The sequence below is a fragment of the Acipenser ruthenus genome, chromosome 10 (genome assembly GCF_902713425.1).
Source record: "Acipenser ruthenus chromosome 10, fAciRut3.2 maternal haplotype, whole genome shotgun sequence".
In the NCBI taxonomy this organism is placed as follows: domain Eukaryota; kingdom Metazoa; phylum Chordata; class Actinopteri; order Acipenseriformes; family Acipenseridae; genus Acipenser; species Acipenser ruthenus.
In genome coordinates this window covers 15,955,449-15,973,301 of record NC_081198.1, presented here as the reverse complement: position 1 = coordinate 15,973,301, position 17,853 = coordinate 15,955,449, and the positions used below count along the sequence as shown (strand labels likewise).

Here is a 17,853-nt window from a genome sequence, read left to right as displayed (position 1 = left end):
CATTCACCTGAAATACGAGTCAATTAAGAAAGTGCCAAAAGTAATACGCCATGCCGTTTGCATGCTGTTTCTTGATACACCAGATGAACGTGCTGTGGCAGATTCCTACTTGTAAATGAAAGTAAAACCAAATTGCAATATTCATGCACTGCATTATCTATCTCATTATCCACAATCAACTCAATAGACCACTGTTAACAGGGGCGTGCACAAGGGGGGGGGGGGGGGGGGGTTGGGGGTATAGGACAAGCAGGGACAATGGCCCCTTCAATAATCATTTCCAAAATATTGATTTCTGCTTATCAGTGTATTGCGTTTGCCCTTTCTGTCACTGACACTCACAAACTGAACGTATTTCCTCATAACGTGCAGTTATGGAAGCGCGTGTACTCGGTTTGCACATGTTCCCACATAACGTGCAGTTAAGGACTGGTGCGTGTGTTTAATGTTTGGGTCCAGCAGCAGTAGTAGGGGAGAACGGGGTAAGTCGAGCCTGTGGGTAAGATGAGCCACCCCATGTATCTAGACAACCAAACACAAAATTAATCATGTGATCACAGATTTAGAAAGAGTCAATCATTTCACTGAATATGTGATGGAGGAGAGCACATGAATAAAGTGGTAAGTGAGCTAGGTCTAAAAATTTGATTTTTGGTATGTCAGGTGATTTTATTATGTTTAAGGTGTCATGATTTTTTATCTGTATGGAAATAGATATGTTTTGGACTGTATTACTTATTAGTTGGTGTCTATATAAACTACAATATGAGCTCATAAACTAAGCATGGCAGTGGGCCTGAGCTGCTGTGCAAAGCAATTTTATCAAAATGTTGGTTGTGGGGTAAAACGTGCCACTGGGCCTGGGGCAAGTTAAGCCAATGGCTTAACTTACCCCACACTTACAATATTTACATTCTGTTAATTGTCAGGATTACAAGCTCAAATAATTTACAGTTTAAACCATATATGTACTCAAATGGTATTTTTGTAACATTACAGATCAGATTTCATTATGACACAAGTCTATAAACACAAAATAAACAAAGGTTCAACCCCCTTGAAGGATCTAGAAAGACCAGATATACTTCCATTGCCTAAAACATCAGCAACAAAAGCAAAACAAAAACGAAAGAAGGTCAAGACAAGAATCTTAACAGACACACCTGAGAAGCTCGAGCTGGAGAAAACTCACAGAGAGCGAGAACAGAAGAAGGCTACACAATCCACCAAGAAACAATGTGTGAAAGGAAGTAAAAAACAGAGCAGCAAGCAAACCACTGCAAGAAATCCAGAAACTACCACTACATTGGTTTATTGGAGAAAGTTGACGGAAATGACCTTGAAGCAAAATTCCTGAGAAGAGGCCGGATGACTCCTGGGCTTGTTCAGCCAACTTTCAAATTCAAACCAATGGATGAGGGATCCTTCCCAAGAAGGGGTGTGATTAAAAAACTGCCAAGACCTCTTACAGTTGGTGGAACAGCCAGAAAGGAGAAACAGTTCATCTTCCCCTGCAACCTGGACAAGTGGCATGTTGAGTAGGGCCTTCTCAACCGGATAAAAATCAATGAAAAGTTGTCTAACCATAATAAAAGTTGTGTAATTACTGTTACCCTGTTGAAATAAGAGTTAGCCTACTGTTACCACGTTATAATGTTGAAGTAAACAGACGTTATGTTGTTTCACACTCTGGATGAAGGCACCTTCCCAAAAAAGGATGTGATAAAAAGAAACTGCCCATATCTCGGTTGGTGGAACAGCCAGAATGGAGACAGTTTGTCTTCCCTTGCAACCTGGACAAGTGGCATGTTGGATAGGGCCTAGTCAAAGTATTGAAAGGATAAAAAAATGTTAAAAGTTGTGTAACCACAATACTAATTGTGTAACCATTGTTTCACAAAATGGTGTGATTACATTTTATTCGGTACAGAAGTGTGGAGAAGTGGCACATTTTACCCCCACTGGGGGTCAACTTACCCCGTACACATGCTCAATTTACCCCTAACCTGGGCAAGTTGTGCCAAAAGATCAACTTCTTTTGACAAGTCATAATTATAAAACTGCATTAGCTAGATAAAATGTATTGATTTCTAAGGATGCACAACAACCTGAAGTATTTTCACCTTTTGTGGCCTTATAGCCTGGAATTAAAATGCATTAAAATAGTTTTTTTTCATTTATCTACACATCCTACCCCACATCTTCCAAGTGAAAAAAATATTCTAGAAATTTGTAGAAAATTAAAAATAAAAACTGAAATAGCTTGATTGGATAAGTGTCCACCCCTCTTGTAATAGCAGTCCCAAATTAGCTCAGGTGTAACCAATCGCCTTCAAAATCAAACACCAAGTTAAGTGGCATCCACCTCTGTTAAATTGTAGTAATTCACGGGATTTCAGGATACATTCAGCAGTTCCTGTAGGTTCCCTCTGCTGGATAGTGCATTTCAAAGCAAAGACTCAAACATGAGCACCAAGGCGCTTTCAAAAGAACTCCGGGACAAAGTTGTTGAAAGGCACAGATCAGGTGATGGGTATAAAAAAAGATCAAAGGCTTTGAATATCCCTTGGAGCACAGTCAAGACGATTATCAAGAAGTGGAAGGTGTATGGCACCACCAAGACCCTGCCTAGATCAGGCTGTCCCTCCAAACTGGATGACAGAGCAAGAAGGAGACTGATCAGAGAGGCTACCAAGAGGCCAATGGCAACTTTGCAAGAGCTACAGGCTTTTATGGCCAAGACTGGTCAAAGTGTGCATGTGACAACAATATCCCAAGCACTCAACAAATCTGGCCTGTATGGTAGGATGTCAAGAAGGAAGTCATTAAAAGCCCACCTTGAATCCCGTTTGAAGTATGCAAAAAAAAAAAAAACACTCAGGAGATTGTAGCTAAACTAAAATTGAACTTTTTGGCCTAAATGCACCCAAAGAACACCATCCCTACTGTGAAGCATGGTGGTGGCAGCATCATGTTATGGGGATGTTTCTCATCGGCAGGGACTGGGGCGCTTGTCAGGATAGAAGGGAAAATGAATGGAGCAAAGTACAGAGAAGTCCTTGAGGAAAACCTGCTGCCCTCTGCAAGAAAGCTGAAACTGGGTCGGAAGTTCACCTTTCAGCATGACAACGACCCAAACCACACAGCCTAAGGAATAAAAAGGTAAATGTCCTTGAGTGGCCCAGTCAGAGCCCCTACCTAAATCCAATCGAAAATTTGTGGCATGACTTGAAGATTGCTGTCCATTAACGCTCCCCAAGGAACTTGACAGAGCTTGAACAGTTTTGTAAAGAAGAATGGTCAAATATTGCCAAATCTAGGTGTGCAAAGTTGGTAGAGACCTATCCCAACAGACTCACAGCTGTAATTGCTGCCAAAGGTACTTCCACCAAGTATTAACTCAGAGGGGTGGAGACTTATCCAATTATGATCTTTCAGTTTTGTATTTTTAATATATAATTTTTTTCTCAATAAAAACTTTTTTCACCTTAACAGTGTGGAGTATGGTGTGTAGCTAAGTGGAAAAAATCCTCATTTTAATGCATGAAACTCTGAGGCACTGACACAACAAAATGTGAAAAAAGTTCAAGGGGGTAGACTTTCTATAGGCACAGTATATATATATATATATATATATATATATATATATATATATATATATATATATATATATATATATATATGACTAATGTAGAAACCAAATATTTTATTCGCCATGATCCAGAATGTATTAATGATCCATGCATGCTAGTTTTCTGAGTATAGTTTTTAAAGAGTATAGTTTCAAAATTTTAAAAAAAAATTGTATTAGCATTGACATTATCACAACCATCCCCTAGTAATCACGTGTTGCTGATGTGAAATGGCATAGGAAGTGAATCTGAAACAGATTATAAAGGCATGCAAACTGAGAGCTTTCTGTAACCTACTGTAAACATTTAACACTTAATTTACAACATATATATATATATATATATATATATATATATATATATATATATATATATATATATATATATATATATATATATAATCAATCAATCTTTATTTCATAGTGGACTACCATCACAAAGCGCTTTACATGATACAGTAAAAAACAATGCATAATACATTAAGTACAGTAAGAAAAAAAAGACACAACAGCTAATAACAGATATCAGTTCCCTTTGACTAAGTAATTTTGTTGAAACACATTACCTCCCAAATATCAATCTAAATAATTAGCACAGTGTATAGCAACACGTGTGTGCTGTAACTCATGCTTTTATTATTATTATTATTATTATTATTATTATTATTATTATTATTATTATTATTATTAGTCGTAGTAGTAGTCGTAGTTGTAGTATAAAATAATGCAAGCATCTCAAAGCGCTGAACAATAACACTATAACAACAACAAATACACAATCATATAGTTAAAACTGCCACAGATTATAAAATAAAACATTGCACAATGACATAAGCCTAACCACGATGAAATGCATGTATATAGAGATGCGTTTTTAGTTGTTTTTTTAAAAGCTTCAACAGTATTAGCGTCCTTGATCACCTGCGGAAGGTTATTCCAAAGTCTAGGCGCATAACAGCAAAAAGCCCTGTCACCCATAGAACGAAGTTTAGCCTTGGAATCCGAATTCACAGAGCGTAGGTTACACGTTAGGTGTGGGAATGTACCTCGTTAACAAATCAGAGATGTAATTTGGGGCCAAGCCATTTAGAGCCTTATAAGTTAGCAGTCAAATTCAATAGGGTAAGACGGAAACATATTAAGTCTTGGGAATCTTTATTAACAATTGTTTTTATTGCAGTAACGTTGAAGTTAGTATGGCCCTTTAAAATAAACTGTATTAGTCTTCAATGACGTAAGTAACACGATGACAAGTTACCGTATGTTACGCCAATCAGATGACGGCTTGTTGGAAGGTTGTCCTGTCAGCTGCTAGGGAAATGAAGCTGTTTAAAACAGTAGTCATTGTTGTGATATTTTGTTGATAATAAATACTTATAGTTGACGTTTCAAATTTAAAGGAATTAGAAATAATCTCGAGACCAGAGGAATGAAATGGTGACAGTTTTAATCTAACAATTTAGAGATAAAACGGTACTTTGCTTGTTTAACATTTGAAGAGGGAATTGTCAGTATTGGTACGCTGTAGTTACTTAAGTAAAATCGCACCTTCCCCCTGAAGTATACATTCTAAGAAATATTTTGTCTGTTTATGTGTAAAAATAAAAAGCGCTCAAGCTGGATAACAAAACGCTGGATATTGGTTATAAGTCGGGTTCGGCAGGGGGCCTGACACCGCAGAAGAAAATGAAGAAACGAAAGGAACTGGACGCTTTGATTGGGCTCGGCGGTGACAGTAAGAGGAAAAAAACCAAGAAAGGATCAGGACACAGATTGCTAAGAACAGAGCCCCCTGATTCCGATTCCGAGTCCAGTTCCGATGAGGATGAATTTAACACCCTGGGAAGCTCGGGGTTCAAGTGAGTATTAATAATAGCTATGCAGAATTACATTTTTTGTTAAGCATTTCACACGGTATCTCTTTGTAATCTCTGATGTAGTTTCGTTCACTTTTAAGTCACTGACATCACTCTAATGTGACAAGCCTTGATTTGTGTGAAATACATTTTAACCTATCCCAGCCATTTATTATTCCAGCCATTTAAAGTACTAATAAATACGTCTGAAACAATACAATAACAGCTTTTACTGTGCTGGTATACAGCACAATAAACACAGCATGTTTGAGTTTAACTGTTAAACCATAGCAACTTGTATGTATAATTACAGTACTTTTTGGATGGATACATGGTGTGCTATTTCTTTTAACAGGGGAGGCTACACACAGTGCTGTAAAGTGTGTTATCCTTTGTGTGCATTCATCGTTCTTGTAGCATGTGTGGTAGCATGCTGTGGCTTGATATGGATGCAGATAGCCCTCAAAGAGGACCTTGATGCTATGAAGGAAAAGATTCGAACAAGTAAGAATTAATCACTCAATTATTTTAGATTAAAATGGTCAGTTACCATATACTATACCTATAGGGGTTATATAGCTAATAAAATAATTATATAAACAGCGATAGAAATGATTGCATAGCAGTTTCACCTATTCCAGGTTTTATTGCAAGCTTGATTAGCCCCACTTTATAGGTAACAAGCGCAGGTGTGTCTTATTAAACTCATAATAAACCCAGGAATGGATCAAATGCAATGGGAGTCTTATTTCCATCCCTGGTAAATCTTGTTGTGCATTTTTTAAGTAAGTATAGATAACACACCATTTGTAATAGTTAATTAATACTAGCCAACACTGTATTACATGACTTGGTCATGCTACTTTACCTGAAGTGGGACAAAGTACAAACAATCGGGGATCACAGACATGTCACATATAGGCCTACAGTATTCTTAGGTTGCAAGATCCATGCCAGCCTAGGAAATATTCTGCATACATGACGAGTGGCACCCAAACCCTCCATTGAGAAATCACTTTATTATTAATGTATTCTTTACTTAACTGGCAGATTTCAGTAGAAAACTGAAATATGTCTGTGCCACAGAATAGTTACTTGGAAAATGTGAGACATTTTGATGAGCTCGGAAGAGTATTTAATCATGCCAATATCATTCCTTCTGGAAAATAAGTGAGATCACACATTAACCAATTTCAATTAATTCCAAGTACAGTGGTAATTTTGGGAACAAACAGTTATTATTATTATTATTATTATTATTATTATTATTATTATTATTATTATTATTATTATTATTATCCCTTATACAGCAGTGACTGAAGACAGAAATCATCAGCAGCAGGTTCTGTTCCTACTGTACCTTCCACACCTAGCCAAGGGTAATAGAGGGAACTTAGTAAAAAAAAAAAATGCTTCTAAAGTAATTTTGCACTTCAGTTTGAACTCTAATTATCTGAACTCGAACCATTGTTAATACCATTTTTTAATTGGGGAATTTTACATTTATCATGTCATGACATGCCAGCCACTCTAATTATCTGAAATAAGATGGATAGTGGCAGCTTTTATTTGCTAGCAGTGATTGGTCTGTCCCATTTTTTGTTCTTTTGAAAGTAAAATAGACTCATATACTGTTGCGGTTCAAGTTGGACCCCATATTAACAGCAATATGTGTTTTGCTTACACACTTAAGTAGGGCTAAGCCTTTTTATAGTTGTATTTGTGATCTGACAGATCCATCACAGTTTGTTGTCTTGGTGTTATGGAACATTTTCAGGCTGGGTTTATTTAGATTTGTGGGTTTCAGTTGTGATTTAGGTACTGGCTTTATGCAGTAGCACAGACATAAGCGGTCTGTCACTTAGGATTTGCCTTTGCTTTGCATACCACAAAGTCAAGACTCTCTCTCTGCTCTGAGCGATCTATAAGAGAGTGATGGAGTAATAAGATAATGCTTGTTGCTAGAAGCACTTAAAATCAATCCATGTATTGAACAGTAACAATTTAGGGGTATCAGTTGACAACATTAAAATTTATTATTTATCACTATAAAGAATACCTGCAGAGCTGTGTTTAGAGGAGCTCAAAAGCAGTAGGAATCAGGGCTAGGGATGTCAAATAATTCAATTTCTTTTGGATACCATTATACTTGGTTAGCCTAAATGAATTAATATAGAAAATGTGTATTTTTGTAAAATGAACAAAGGAATTAAAATAAGTGTTGAAATGTTATGGCATTGTTTAATACAAAATGACAAAGTGGTATGCACGTGTAAACTCGTCGAACAAAATACAAAAAAAGCTGTTTAAATTGGGGTATACGTTTGAGGCAATACATTAACATGCTGCTGTTTTATAATTAAGAAGTAGTAGTATTACAATACTTTTTTTTTTTTTTGCATTTACTGAAAACGGTATACTGTGCTAGTTTTTTTTTTGTTTGTTTGTTTGTTTGTTTCAGTGGAGTCCAGCCAAAAGATATCATCACACGAGATTTCAAAGCTCAGTGAGGATCTGCTTGAAAAACAGAAGCTACTTGAAAATATGGAAAGTGGAAGCAAAGGTCTAAATAAAATGTGGACAAATATGACAGAAATAAATAAACAGGTAGATAAAGCTTGAAATACAGTACATAGACTCATTATGTAAAGGTCCTTTAACAAAGTACCATTTAACACATCTATGGTATTTTAGTCAAGCTGCAGTCTTCCTGAAAGGCCACAATACACCATTTATTTTTGTATTGAACTTTTTAATCCTGTGGTGCTACTTTGGATGTTAATTGATTATTTCGTGTTGTGTTTTCACACTGGACCCTGCAATTTCTTATTTGCAGAGATTATGTAAAGCCTTTTATTTTAGTGGACCGAAAATGTCACGTGTTTATATATTTAAATGTAGCAACTTTATTTTAGCGATTTTCACCTCATCACGACACTGCAGCTTTAAAGTTTCATATTTGTTTTGTGAAAAGATTTGGAATGACAAAACAGTGGGCATACTGCAACAGCTTTGAATTGTATTTCACCAGCCATTAAATATGTTAACTGCACGTCTTGATTCTTTATTGTGACAGTGTGCTGTGCTCTACCTTTGAATTTTAAGCATACCTAATTGTAAATGTAATCTGTCAACCGCATGTTAAAAATACTCGCCTCTGCAACAGTGCCTTTAATTTCTCTTAAGAGTTTTCTTACAGAACTTATATTAATACCAGTATTGCTTTTTCCATTTAGATTATCTTACTTGATTCTGCTGTCAGTCACCTGAAAGCAAATATAAAATCAGCTTCTGACTTGATAAATCTACCAACCAAAGTGGAGGAACTTCAGAAAGTAAGTGCTGTACGTTGCAGTACAAAATGTACCTTTTAGCTTCTTAAGCGTCTATTCATAAAAGTACTTGCCAACTGTCATAGGTAATTGAATTTTGTTAAACTCCATATCGATATTCATAAAATGATCTGTGCAGACAGGCAACTGTCACCAAGCAATTTATTAATGGGTATATATTCGTTCACTCCCGAAATCCGTCTCCTTTTGATGACATCATCAGCTCTATAAACATTTGCCCAATTCCGTTGTTAGCTGTTGGGGAACATAAACAAATGGAATCTACTGACAGCAGCACCCAGCGTGTTATTAACAGCGTGCCGGTATGGTATGTGATTTATATACTGTAGGATGCGATCATATTCAGGTTATTTAAATTACCATAATTGTTAATGTTCCTTTGCTTTGCAAGACATATGCAGTTAAATGAAAAACATTTGTAAATCAATTATTTAAATTCTAATTTCAGCTTAACACAGATACAGCATTACTTTGAAAAAAAAAAAAAAATTAGGCAGTGTTCATCACAGAGGCATTAACTTTTATACAAGCACAGTTTAATAAAAAAAAGCTGTAACAGCTTGTGTCTGGTTTTTTTCTGTTTTTTTTTTTTTTTAAATACGGTCATATAACTTTTTTGACAATGTCATTTTGATGCTGTCGTTAGTTTAGACTCCACCGCACCCAGCGTTCATTATCTCAATTCGTTTAAAACATGCCTTCATAGATGAAAATCGTTGGGGCTTAATGACGCCTCTCAATTATCTCCTATGAATAGTAACTGCGGTTAAATAGGCAGCTGTGGACGAAATCCGATCATGTACTCTCGTGTTTTCTCATTTTGACAGGCGTTAACCCTTATGAATAGACCCCTTTGTGACTTATAGCTAGCTGTGCAGCTACACTTTAGTGGAGCAAAGCAATTGCTGGCAAGTGTATCGATATTAAGACTATAAACCTTAACCACTTTATTCAGTTCTGTCTCAAATAATGAAAGTGCCATCCATTTCCCTTTTATCTTTTTCTGATGCTGTAAAACAGCATCAAGCCGTGTGATTTAAATGTGAAATCAAATTGGACCATGGAGAGTTATATAACATGTGCTTTTAAACAACATTGCCTTTATTTAACAAAACCCCTTTGGCATAAAACATTTACTACAGGCAGGCAACATTCTTTTTAAAGTTGTGTCAGAAGTCAAAAACAAACTCTGGAACTTCTAAATACAAAGTAAAATAAAATGTTGTACAGAGTTGTGATTCCCAATATATAGCATACAGTAGGTGCAAACAATACATTGTTTTTATTTATATTCGGGAAAGCAAAATATGATTATTTGAAATTGCATAAAAATGTACATTCTTTTCAGAGTGTCGCCACTATTGGGAGCACATTAACAAGTGTTCAGCATGATGTAGAAACTATGCAAACTTCTTTGGACAAGAAAATTGTTGACTCAATTCAGAAAAATGAGGTAAGTTAATCTTTTACGTGAAGCACTGTAAGAGATCTGCAATCATGATAGTATATTGTGGTTCTTTAATAGTCTTGTGAAATTCAGTTTTGTACCCCACCAGCAGGGATGCATGAATCATGGCCTCTGTGTTCATCTTCAATTTGTTTCATGGAATGTATATTCAAATTCTCAGTCTTTATTGCTGGGCATCGCTTATTCATGGAGTGTTTTTATTGACCAGGCACATTACCTGGGTTCGGTGTAATACACAGATACTGTCTTTTTCAGTAAAAGCTGTTTTTCAGCAGACAAAAAACATGTCTAAAAATACAGGTCAGTGTTAGAGTCAACACTTTCAACACCACTTTGAGCTTTATCAGGAATCCATAGCATGTCCTCTTTGGATAAATTACGTGTTCTTGCTATTGTCACTAATAGTCTAACACACCTTGCATACCTTTTTATAGGTTTCTATCTTCCACTCCTCCCCAACTGTTACCGTGCCCCCAGCAGACTTACTGTCGCTACTCACCCTCAATCATGTCCTTTTTAAAAAAAAAAAAAAAAAAAAAACACTTGCTACTACATTCCAACCTTTGTACGTGCAACCCCTCTCTTGTCTTGCCCCAGCAGACATAGTCGCCATTCACCCTCCTATCCTTTCCTTTCAAATAATAAAAACACTCGCCACTACCCCCTCCCCTTACCTGGTCCCCAGCAGATTAACAGTCGCCACGTATCACCTTATCGTGTCCTTTTAAATAGAAAACAAATCCATTTGTCACTAGCCCCCTACTTTGTACGTGCAAAAAAACTAAAATATAAATAGCCCTCCTATCTTACCAGGGCCCCACCTGGTAAGATAGGTGGGGAAGTCACCACGCCACCCAACCACACTTTACTGCTGTAAGTTGGAGTTATTGACTTCTTAGTAACCTATATGTTTTCAATGTGTCAGTTTTAATCTTGTGACAGGACTGGACTAAAAAATTATTTTACTGTAATGTGTGTATCTTTCATACATGAGATGTAAAAAATAAAAAATAAAAATTGCCTTCTTTATTGTTCTTTGCATTGCAATAGGTTGAAAAACAAGATAAAATAAAAGAACCACATCGGTCATCTGTATCCTCAGCAGTACCGGCATCCAGCAATTGTACATCATGTGTCATTTTCAAACAGGTACAGTAGGTCTTAATTACAGTTGGCTCCATAAAGACTTTTTAAATTGGAAATTAGAAACCCCTAGAAAATGAATGAGCTCTTTCAAAATATATTCAGGAAGGCTTTATAAAAATATTTTGGAGAATATGTAAAAGGATAAAGCGACCTAACGCTTTTAGATATTAGCTTCATACTTTGTACACAGCTGTATTGTGTGATTACCACAGTCAAGTTTGATCATGGGTATTGTACTAGAAAAATGAACCCTCTCGTGCCAGTTTTACAAAGCTGCCACTGCTGTATCTAATACAATTCCATTACTGGTGGTGTTCATGCAGATCTATATATTTTACTTTATGTTTACAGATGATGATTAATGGTCATGACATTGTTCTATGGGATACCATTTCTTATTTGATGCAGATTTTATTTGCCATTGATTTATTGCCTTCATTGCACTGCCACACCTGGTCAGAGTTGACCCAGTCCCCAGTGGGGTTGAAAATTTGATAATTTCCTCTGATAGTTGAGTACTTCAAAGCAGTACTCATTTGTATACAAGAAAATAACTTTAATCTTTAACTTTTCTACCGCTGAGTCTCTTTCTTTTAACCTAGTGGTGTACAACTCCCACTTCAATCCAGGTTAGACTGCATTAGACTTTACAAAAAATAGTTTTAAATATTAACATTAACCCTTTACTGTCCTGTGAATGTTCCCATTCCTATTTAATACCTATTTTCTCAATGTCAAATATATTACACTTGGCAGCAAAGGGTTAACTTCAGTTTACTTCACCATGCATGTTATTTAAAAAAATCACCTCTTTTTTTCTATTAAAGCATTAGTTTATACAAAACATTTTCTTGATTTATCTAATACCATCTAAGTAATTCTATGTGTTTCCTTTCTTCTACAGGATGTCCTTCATCTACATGATGCTATTAATGAGTTGAATGCTTCGCATGTGATTTACCAAACACAGAATGATCAAAAGATTAGTGACATTAATTCAACAGTACACAACATCACTCAGAGAATCTTTTCATTAGAAAATGATGTTTTCGTCTTAAACATTAGCAGACCACCAAAGCATAACGTGAGTATGGTGTGTTTTACATTGTCCTTTTTGCAAAAGATGTGACTGTGAAACACGATATATGAGTTTCATAAACTAGTAATTATAAAGCCATTGTAGATTTCCTTTGGCAGTACTTTTTATTTGACATGGTCCTTTTTTCCCATCCGTGCATGTCGCTAGCAAGTCATCTTACTTTTTTTTTTTCCTTGTTAATAATACTTGGGTAAACTTTATCAATCTTAAAAAATATATTTAGAAATAAGTACAACATGTTTGAAATGTACAGGTTTTTTTGTGGTTAGAGCTATGTGTTAAACATAATTTTTGTTCTTACTGTGTCCACCTGATGCTAGTTTTGTCCCTGTGTATAGCTATGGCCAAACATTTTGCATTACCTAGAATTTAAGGATTGAGACATTAATTTAAAAAATATATAATAATAATAATAACAATAACAATAGTAATAGTAATAGTAATAATAATAATAGTAAAAAATAAACTATATGAACAAAAGTTAGATCTTTTATTTAACATCATGTAATCAAAGAAACTACAAAATCATATTGCAAGAGTGTACCGAAAGCAAAAATAGTAGTGTAGTATATTTCATGTTAGATTTTCAGTTTTTTGTTGTATATAGAAGACTACAAAGTGGTATATAATTCAATATGTTAAAGTAACATTATTCAGCAGGTTTTATTCAGCTTTATGAAGCAAAATGAGTTAATTCTATTGGGTGATACAAAACTTCTTCATGCTCACATTTTAATTTTCTTTTTTACTGAGGACTCTGAAACCGATGATCACCAGGTCGCTGAGCTGAGAGAGAAACTTCTGCTGATAAATGCCTTGACAAGTAAACCAGACAGTGAACAACTCCATGAGGATTCTGTGCATGGTGACCCAGAAAGTGAGCACCTTTTTCAAAAGAATGGTAAAAAAACAGAAAGCAAAGAGGTCCCCATCATTTCTGAGCACAGTCAAAAAACCAACAGTGAAGACTTCCCTAAGAATCCAGATAATGGGAAACTGGAAAGAGACGTAGTCAAGAATTCTGGTAATGGTGAAATAACCGAGCATAAAGACCTCCCAGCAAACTCTGATTCTGCTAAACTGGAGAATGAAGACTCTCCTAAGAATTCAGATAATTCTAAAGACCTTCCTGGGAATAATAATAAAAGAGCCGAGAACATGAAAAGTGAAAACCTCCCTAAGAATTTGGATCACAGTAAACAAGAGAGTGAAGATCTTCCTGCAAATTCTGATAATGGTAAAAACAAAATAAATACATTTTTAAATACTCGATCAAAAGATTTTCAAAAATACTACAAATCAGGTAGATCGACTTTGACAAAAGGTAAAACAAAAAATACCCTGAGACAAAGCATGATGAGTACTGTTGCTACCTCCTGTGTACTTAGTTTTATTTTATTTCACAGTTTTGGTATTTTAATTTGCATGTCCTCTGTCCTTAATTGAATGCCACGAACATTAATTTCGCTATATGCTGCTTCTACTGTGTAGGGAAAACATCTTTAGCAAATGTTTGGCCTAAGGGTCAAATACCCCCACTCAGTTTACATGCCAAAACCTACAGATTATGATGCATCACAGATTTCACTCTAATTTGCAAATCCTTGGAGGACCAGTCCCATATAAAGTGTTATTGCTGAGCGGTCCACAAGATGGCAGCATAATAACAGAATATTTAAATAATCTTAATTTAATACATATTTCCATTTAACATAACCTTTTTCTTTTTGACCTTTTCAGAAGTATTCTTGTCTCATTTTCTTAGGATAGTGGATTGATACAATCTATTTATTTATTTTATTTTTAATTATTGTTAGTTACAGGTGGGCATCGTTTATATTCAACATCAAAACCAACCAGATTTCCAAGGTATATGTCACGTGCTGCCTCGAGAGAGAGTTTAAAAGGTACGAATTTTATATTTTTGTCAAGAAAACTTTTACATACTAAAAGAGAATTATTTACCATATTTACTGTTTCTAGAGAGAGAGATATAGATAGATAATATATACATTTTTTTAAATAATTCATTTTCATCAAATTAGTGACTGATCAATAAAGCAGAGTGTTTACCAATAGTGACAGACTACAGCTGTCAAAAACAGGTCCCTTCTTGTATGTTTTTTCCAACTTCTAAATGCAAGAGCTAAAAAAATTAAAGGAAGTTGCTTTTGCTTATGAACTGTAGATGGCCTCCATTCTATAAGTGATATATATAGTTTTACCAAAGCACATTATATATATTTTAATAGCAGAAATACCCATAATACAAGAAAATAATACTGCCTTTTTTCTGCTATGCATATTATATGTATATATTTTTAATGCAGACTTGGAGGATTAGTTCCAGAGGTCAGGTATGATACTCTGAAGAAATACTTTGAATCATCAACCCCAGAGGTGAAGGAGCTTCAATATTTAAGGATATAAAGTACATTGCAGGAAATTAAGCATTACTGGAATCATTCTGGAACTTCTGGAAACATAAGACTTTGCGAATGTTGCACTTTTAATTTGTAATTAACCTGTCCACAATGTAACGTGTATGCTGTCCTGCATGGTCTGTATTTGTCATTTTAAAACTATTTGGAGATCTCTGACAGCTGTAAATTGTATTTGGTGTATTGCATAGATTAAATGAATGTATATGTCTAAGAAACAAACAGTTACATAAAGCAATCCAGTATTTAAAGGACTTGCAGATTCTAAATCTTACATTTTAACTTGAAACCAGTAAGAAGTGGATTCATAACACATTCCACAATTACTATTCAGCCCATAATTAATAAGTGAGGGGAGGGGTGCCATTGAATTTGTAGTTAAATTCCACAGCTGCACCCAATGACCGAGTAGTACCATGTTAAATCCTGAAACTGAAAAGGTGGCAGTTTTTAAATTGCTTTATTCCTTATCATAGATTAAATTACATTCTGTGAACTCTTACATTTATGCTGACCATCTCTTTTAGTTATGCAAGTATTTGCCTTAACCTGAGACCTCTCGTCAATCTCCTCTGTAATGGAGGCATCTGTGGCAATTTGTTACTTTAAGGATTTCAACTATTGGAAAACAAAGAAACACTTAAGTAACCTCAGTCACCAAGTGATGTTTTGTAACCATTAACAAAACACATAGGTGTTGCATAGGGGTTGCGTAGGGTTCTGTGTTACAACCATGATACTTGATTCTCTGTTGTCTTCAATTATACAAATACAAAGTTTACAATTGGCATATCTGCTTCTTACTTATTGATTTGGTAAGTAAAGCTTGTGTACATTATTGCTGCATTCAAGGGAAGACCTTGGTTATTGAATCTACTTCTCACATTACAGTGGCTTTCAAGTCAGAGGTAGAAGGGCTATAAATTAAAGCATACTAGGTAAAATAAGTATTTTAACAGTTAAATAGTAATTTAGCAATACAACATTTCAGACATTTTCTGTACATAAGTAAACGTTTTAAGCAATGATTTAAAAGGGTGTAAATGGACGGGCTGATTTTGTATGTAAAAAAAACATAGTTCACACAAGATGCAGATTCTGGGTGTGCAATGTAAATGGGAGTTAGAAATGTACTATGCACTGAGCACTGTCCCAAAAACTCTCTGAGAATGTGTTGCTTTCTTCTTGGGAACAATGTGTTAAAACAACATAGCCTTTATTACAGTGTGCTGTGTAAATAGTTTTAAACCTGCTTTCTGTATTATACTTAAATCTATTTTGAAATGTTCTGTATAAAATGTTTCCAGCACTGTATATTATAAGTGGAAGAAACTTTATGAACATGTGTTATGCATGTTTCAAATCATGTAACATGATTAAACATCTAATTTATCAAAAAATAAATGTGATTTTTAAAATTGTCTTTTATTTACAGATAAAAAAAGTACATAAACTCTTACACCATCATTTTCTTTTTTGTAAATTCTTTGAATAGAGCATAACATTTTATGTACATATACAGATTATTCATTGACATGTTATGTTACAAATATTTAATCAACATAAGTTTGGATCGTGTTTCAAAATACTTTCCTGAAACTAAGGAAATACTCCCATATTTAAATGCAGACACAGTTTATTTATTTACACATTTCTTTATAATGTTAGCCACTTGAGGGCACTCTGAAGCATTTTTTGCTAAATATCTTAAATCAGTCAATTAATCTTTAACTGCATGACATTTGAAATTGATTTCAAATTAGTTACTTAATATGTAACCTTATCTACTACCAGTGTAGAGATATTATTTAAACACGTAACAGATTTGTATATAGATACTGAATATAGAGAATGAGAAATGTAAATCTCCTGTGACTGTTTATAGTTAGATGCTAATACTAATACATTTGTAGGAGGGTATTAAAAAAAAAAAAACATTAAATAATGCATAATAGGGCAAAAGTATTTATTATTATTATTATTATTATTATTATTATTATTATTATTATTATTATTATTTTAACACATTCTTATTGACAGCAATGTTTAGTCCAAGGTTTAACTATAGTTGTTGACCTCAGTAACTTCAAGTGCAATAATTTCATTTTGTAATGTAACCTGACATGGGTCTAACTAGATGATTTTATAACCTAATTTCTGCTGCAATTGTACAAGAAAAAAGGTGATAAAAATAGGACACGATCTGCACATGAAGGAAACAAGTACTTAATGTTTCTGATGCATCCTGGTGAGCAGTTCTACTGAAACCAATGGTTTTGACAGGTTAACACACTGCATGGTGTGTTCCAATTACAATCGCTGAAGGAAGCTTTACCAAGGCATGACACAAGCAGAGTGTTCTTTAAACTGCAGCCTTGCCCCCCTGAGTTTGTTCCCTTGTGTGTTATCTGTGAAGTACGCATGTCCCAAAACAAGCTTAACAATCTATTTGAAGAGTTCAAGAAATCCTACTGACATTTTTGCTACACAATTGAGATTGTAAAGTAGTCTAACTTTGTATTCTTTCCCAGACTTCATGACGACAGTCTAATCTGTTGTAGGTGCTAATCCAAGAAATTTTCAAATTGTTAGTGAAATTATGTAACAGTCTCATGCATATTTGTGTGTGTGTGTTTCTGTCTCTCATCTATCAGAATAGTATAACTTTCCCAGTCATACTAAAAATAAAGAATTATGTTATTGCTGTAACACTGTAGATGTACATTAACAGTAATACCCATAGTATTTGATAGAGAACAAAATCGACTGCACATATAAATAAACACATCTAAATCTATTCTCATTTTTTACATTTCCTTTAGATGCACTAGTCCTGACATTTTACCGAATGTTCCTTGG

General features: G+C 34.8%; 1 protein-coding gene across 7 annotated transcripts; it reads left to right on the top strand.

Annotated features, from left to right (window-relative positions):
• Window positions 1-4,635: 4,635 nt before the first annotated feature.
• LOC117412389 (EF-hand calcium-binding domain-containing protein 14-like) lies at window positions 4,636-16,412 on the top strand. Of its 7 annotated transcripts, none has more exons than XM_059031865.1 (11): window positions 4,636-4,753; window positions 5,241-5,490; window positions 5,843-5,991; window positions 7,949-8,094; window positions 8,724-8,831; window positions 10,189-10,293; window positions 11,359-11,457; window positions 12,359-12,538; window positions 13,307-13,790; window positions 14,371-14,460; window positions 14,884-16,412. In XM_059031865.1, the coding sequence occupies exons 2-11, from the start codon at window positions 5,318-5,320 to the stop codon at window positions 14,895-14,897; spliced, it is 1,548 nt and encodes a 515-aa protein (XP_058887848.1). In that variant the 5' UTR covers window positions 4,636-4,753; window positions 5,241-5,317; the 3' UTR covers window positions 14,898-16,412. The 7 variants fall into 7 exon arrangements, with proteins under 7 accessions (XP_058887848.1, XP_058887847.1, XP_033876657.1 ...); XM_059031864.1 differs by lacking the exon at window positions 4,636-4,753 and adding an exon at window positions 4,786-4,865; XM_034020766.3 differs by lacking the exon at window positions 4,636-4,753 and having other exon boundaries at window positions 4,872-5,490; window positions 8,724-8,822.
• Window positions 16,413-17,853: the final 1,441 nt, after the last annotated feature.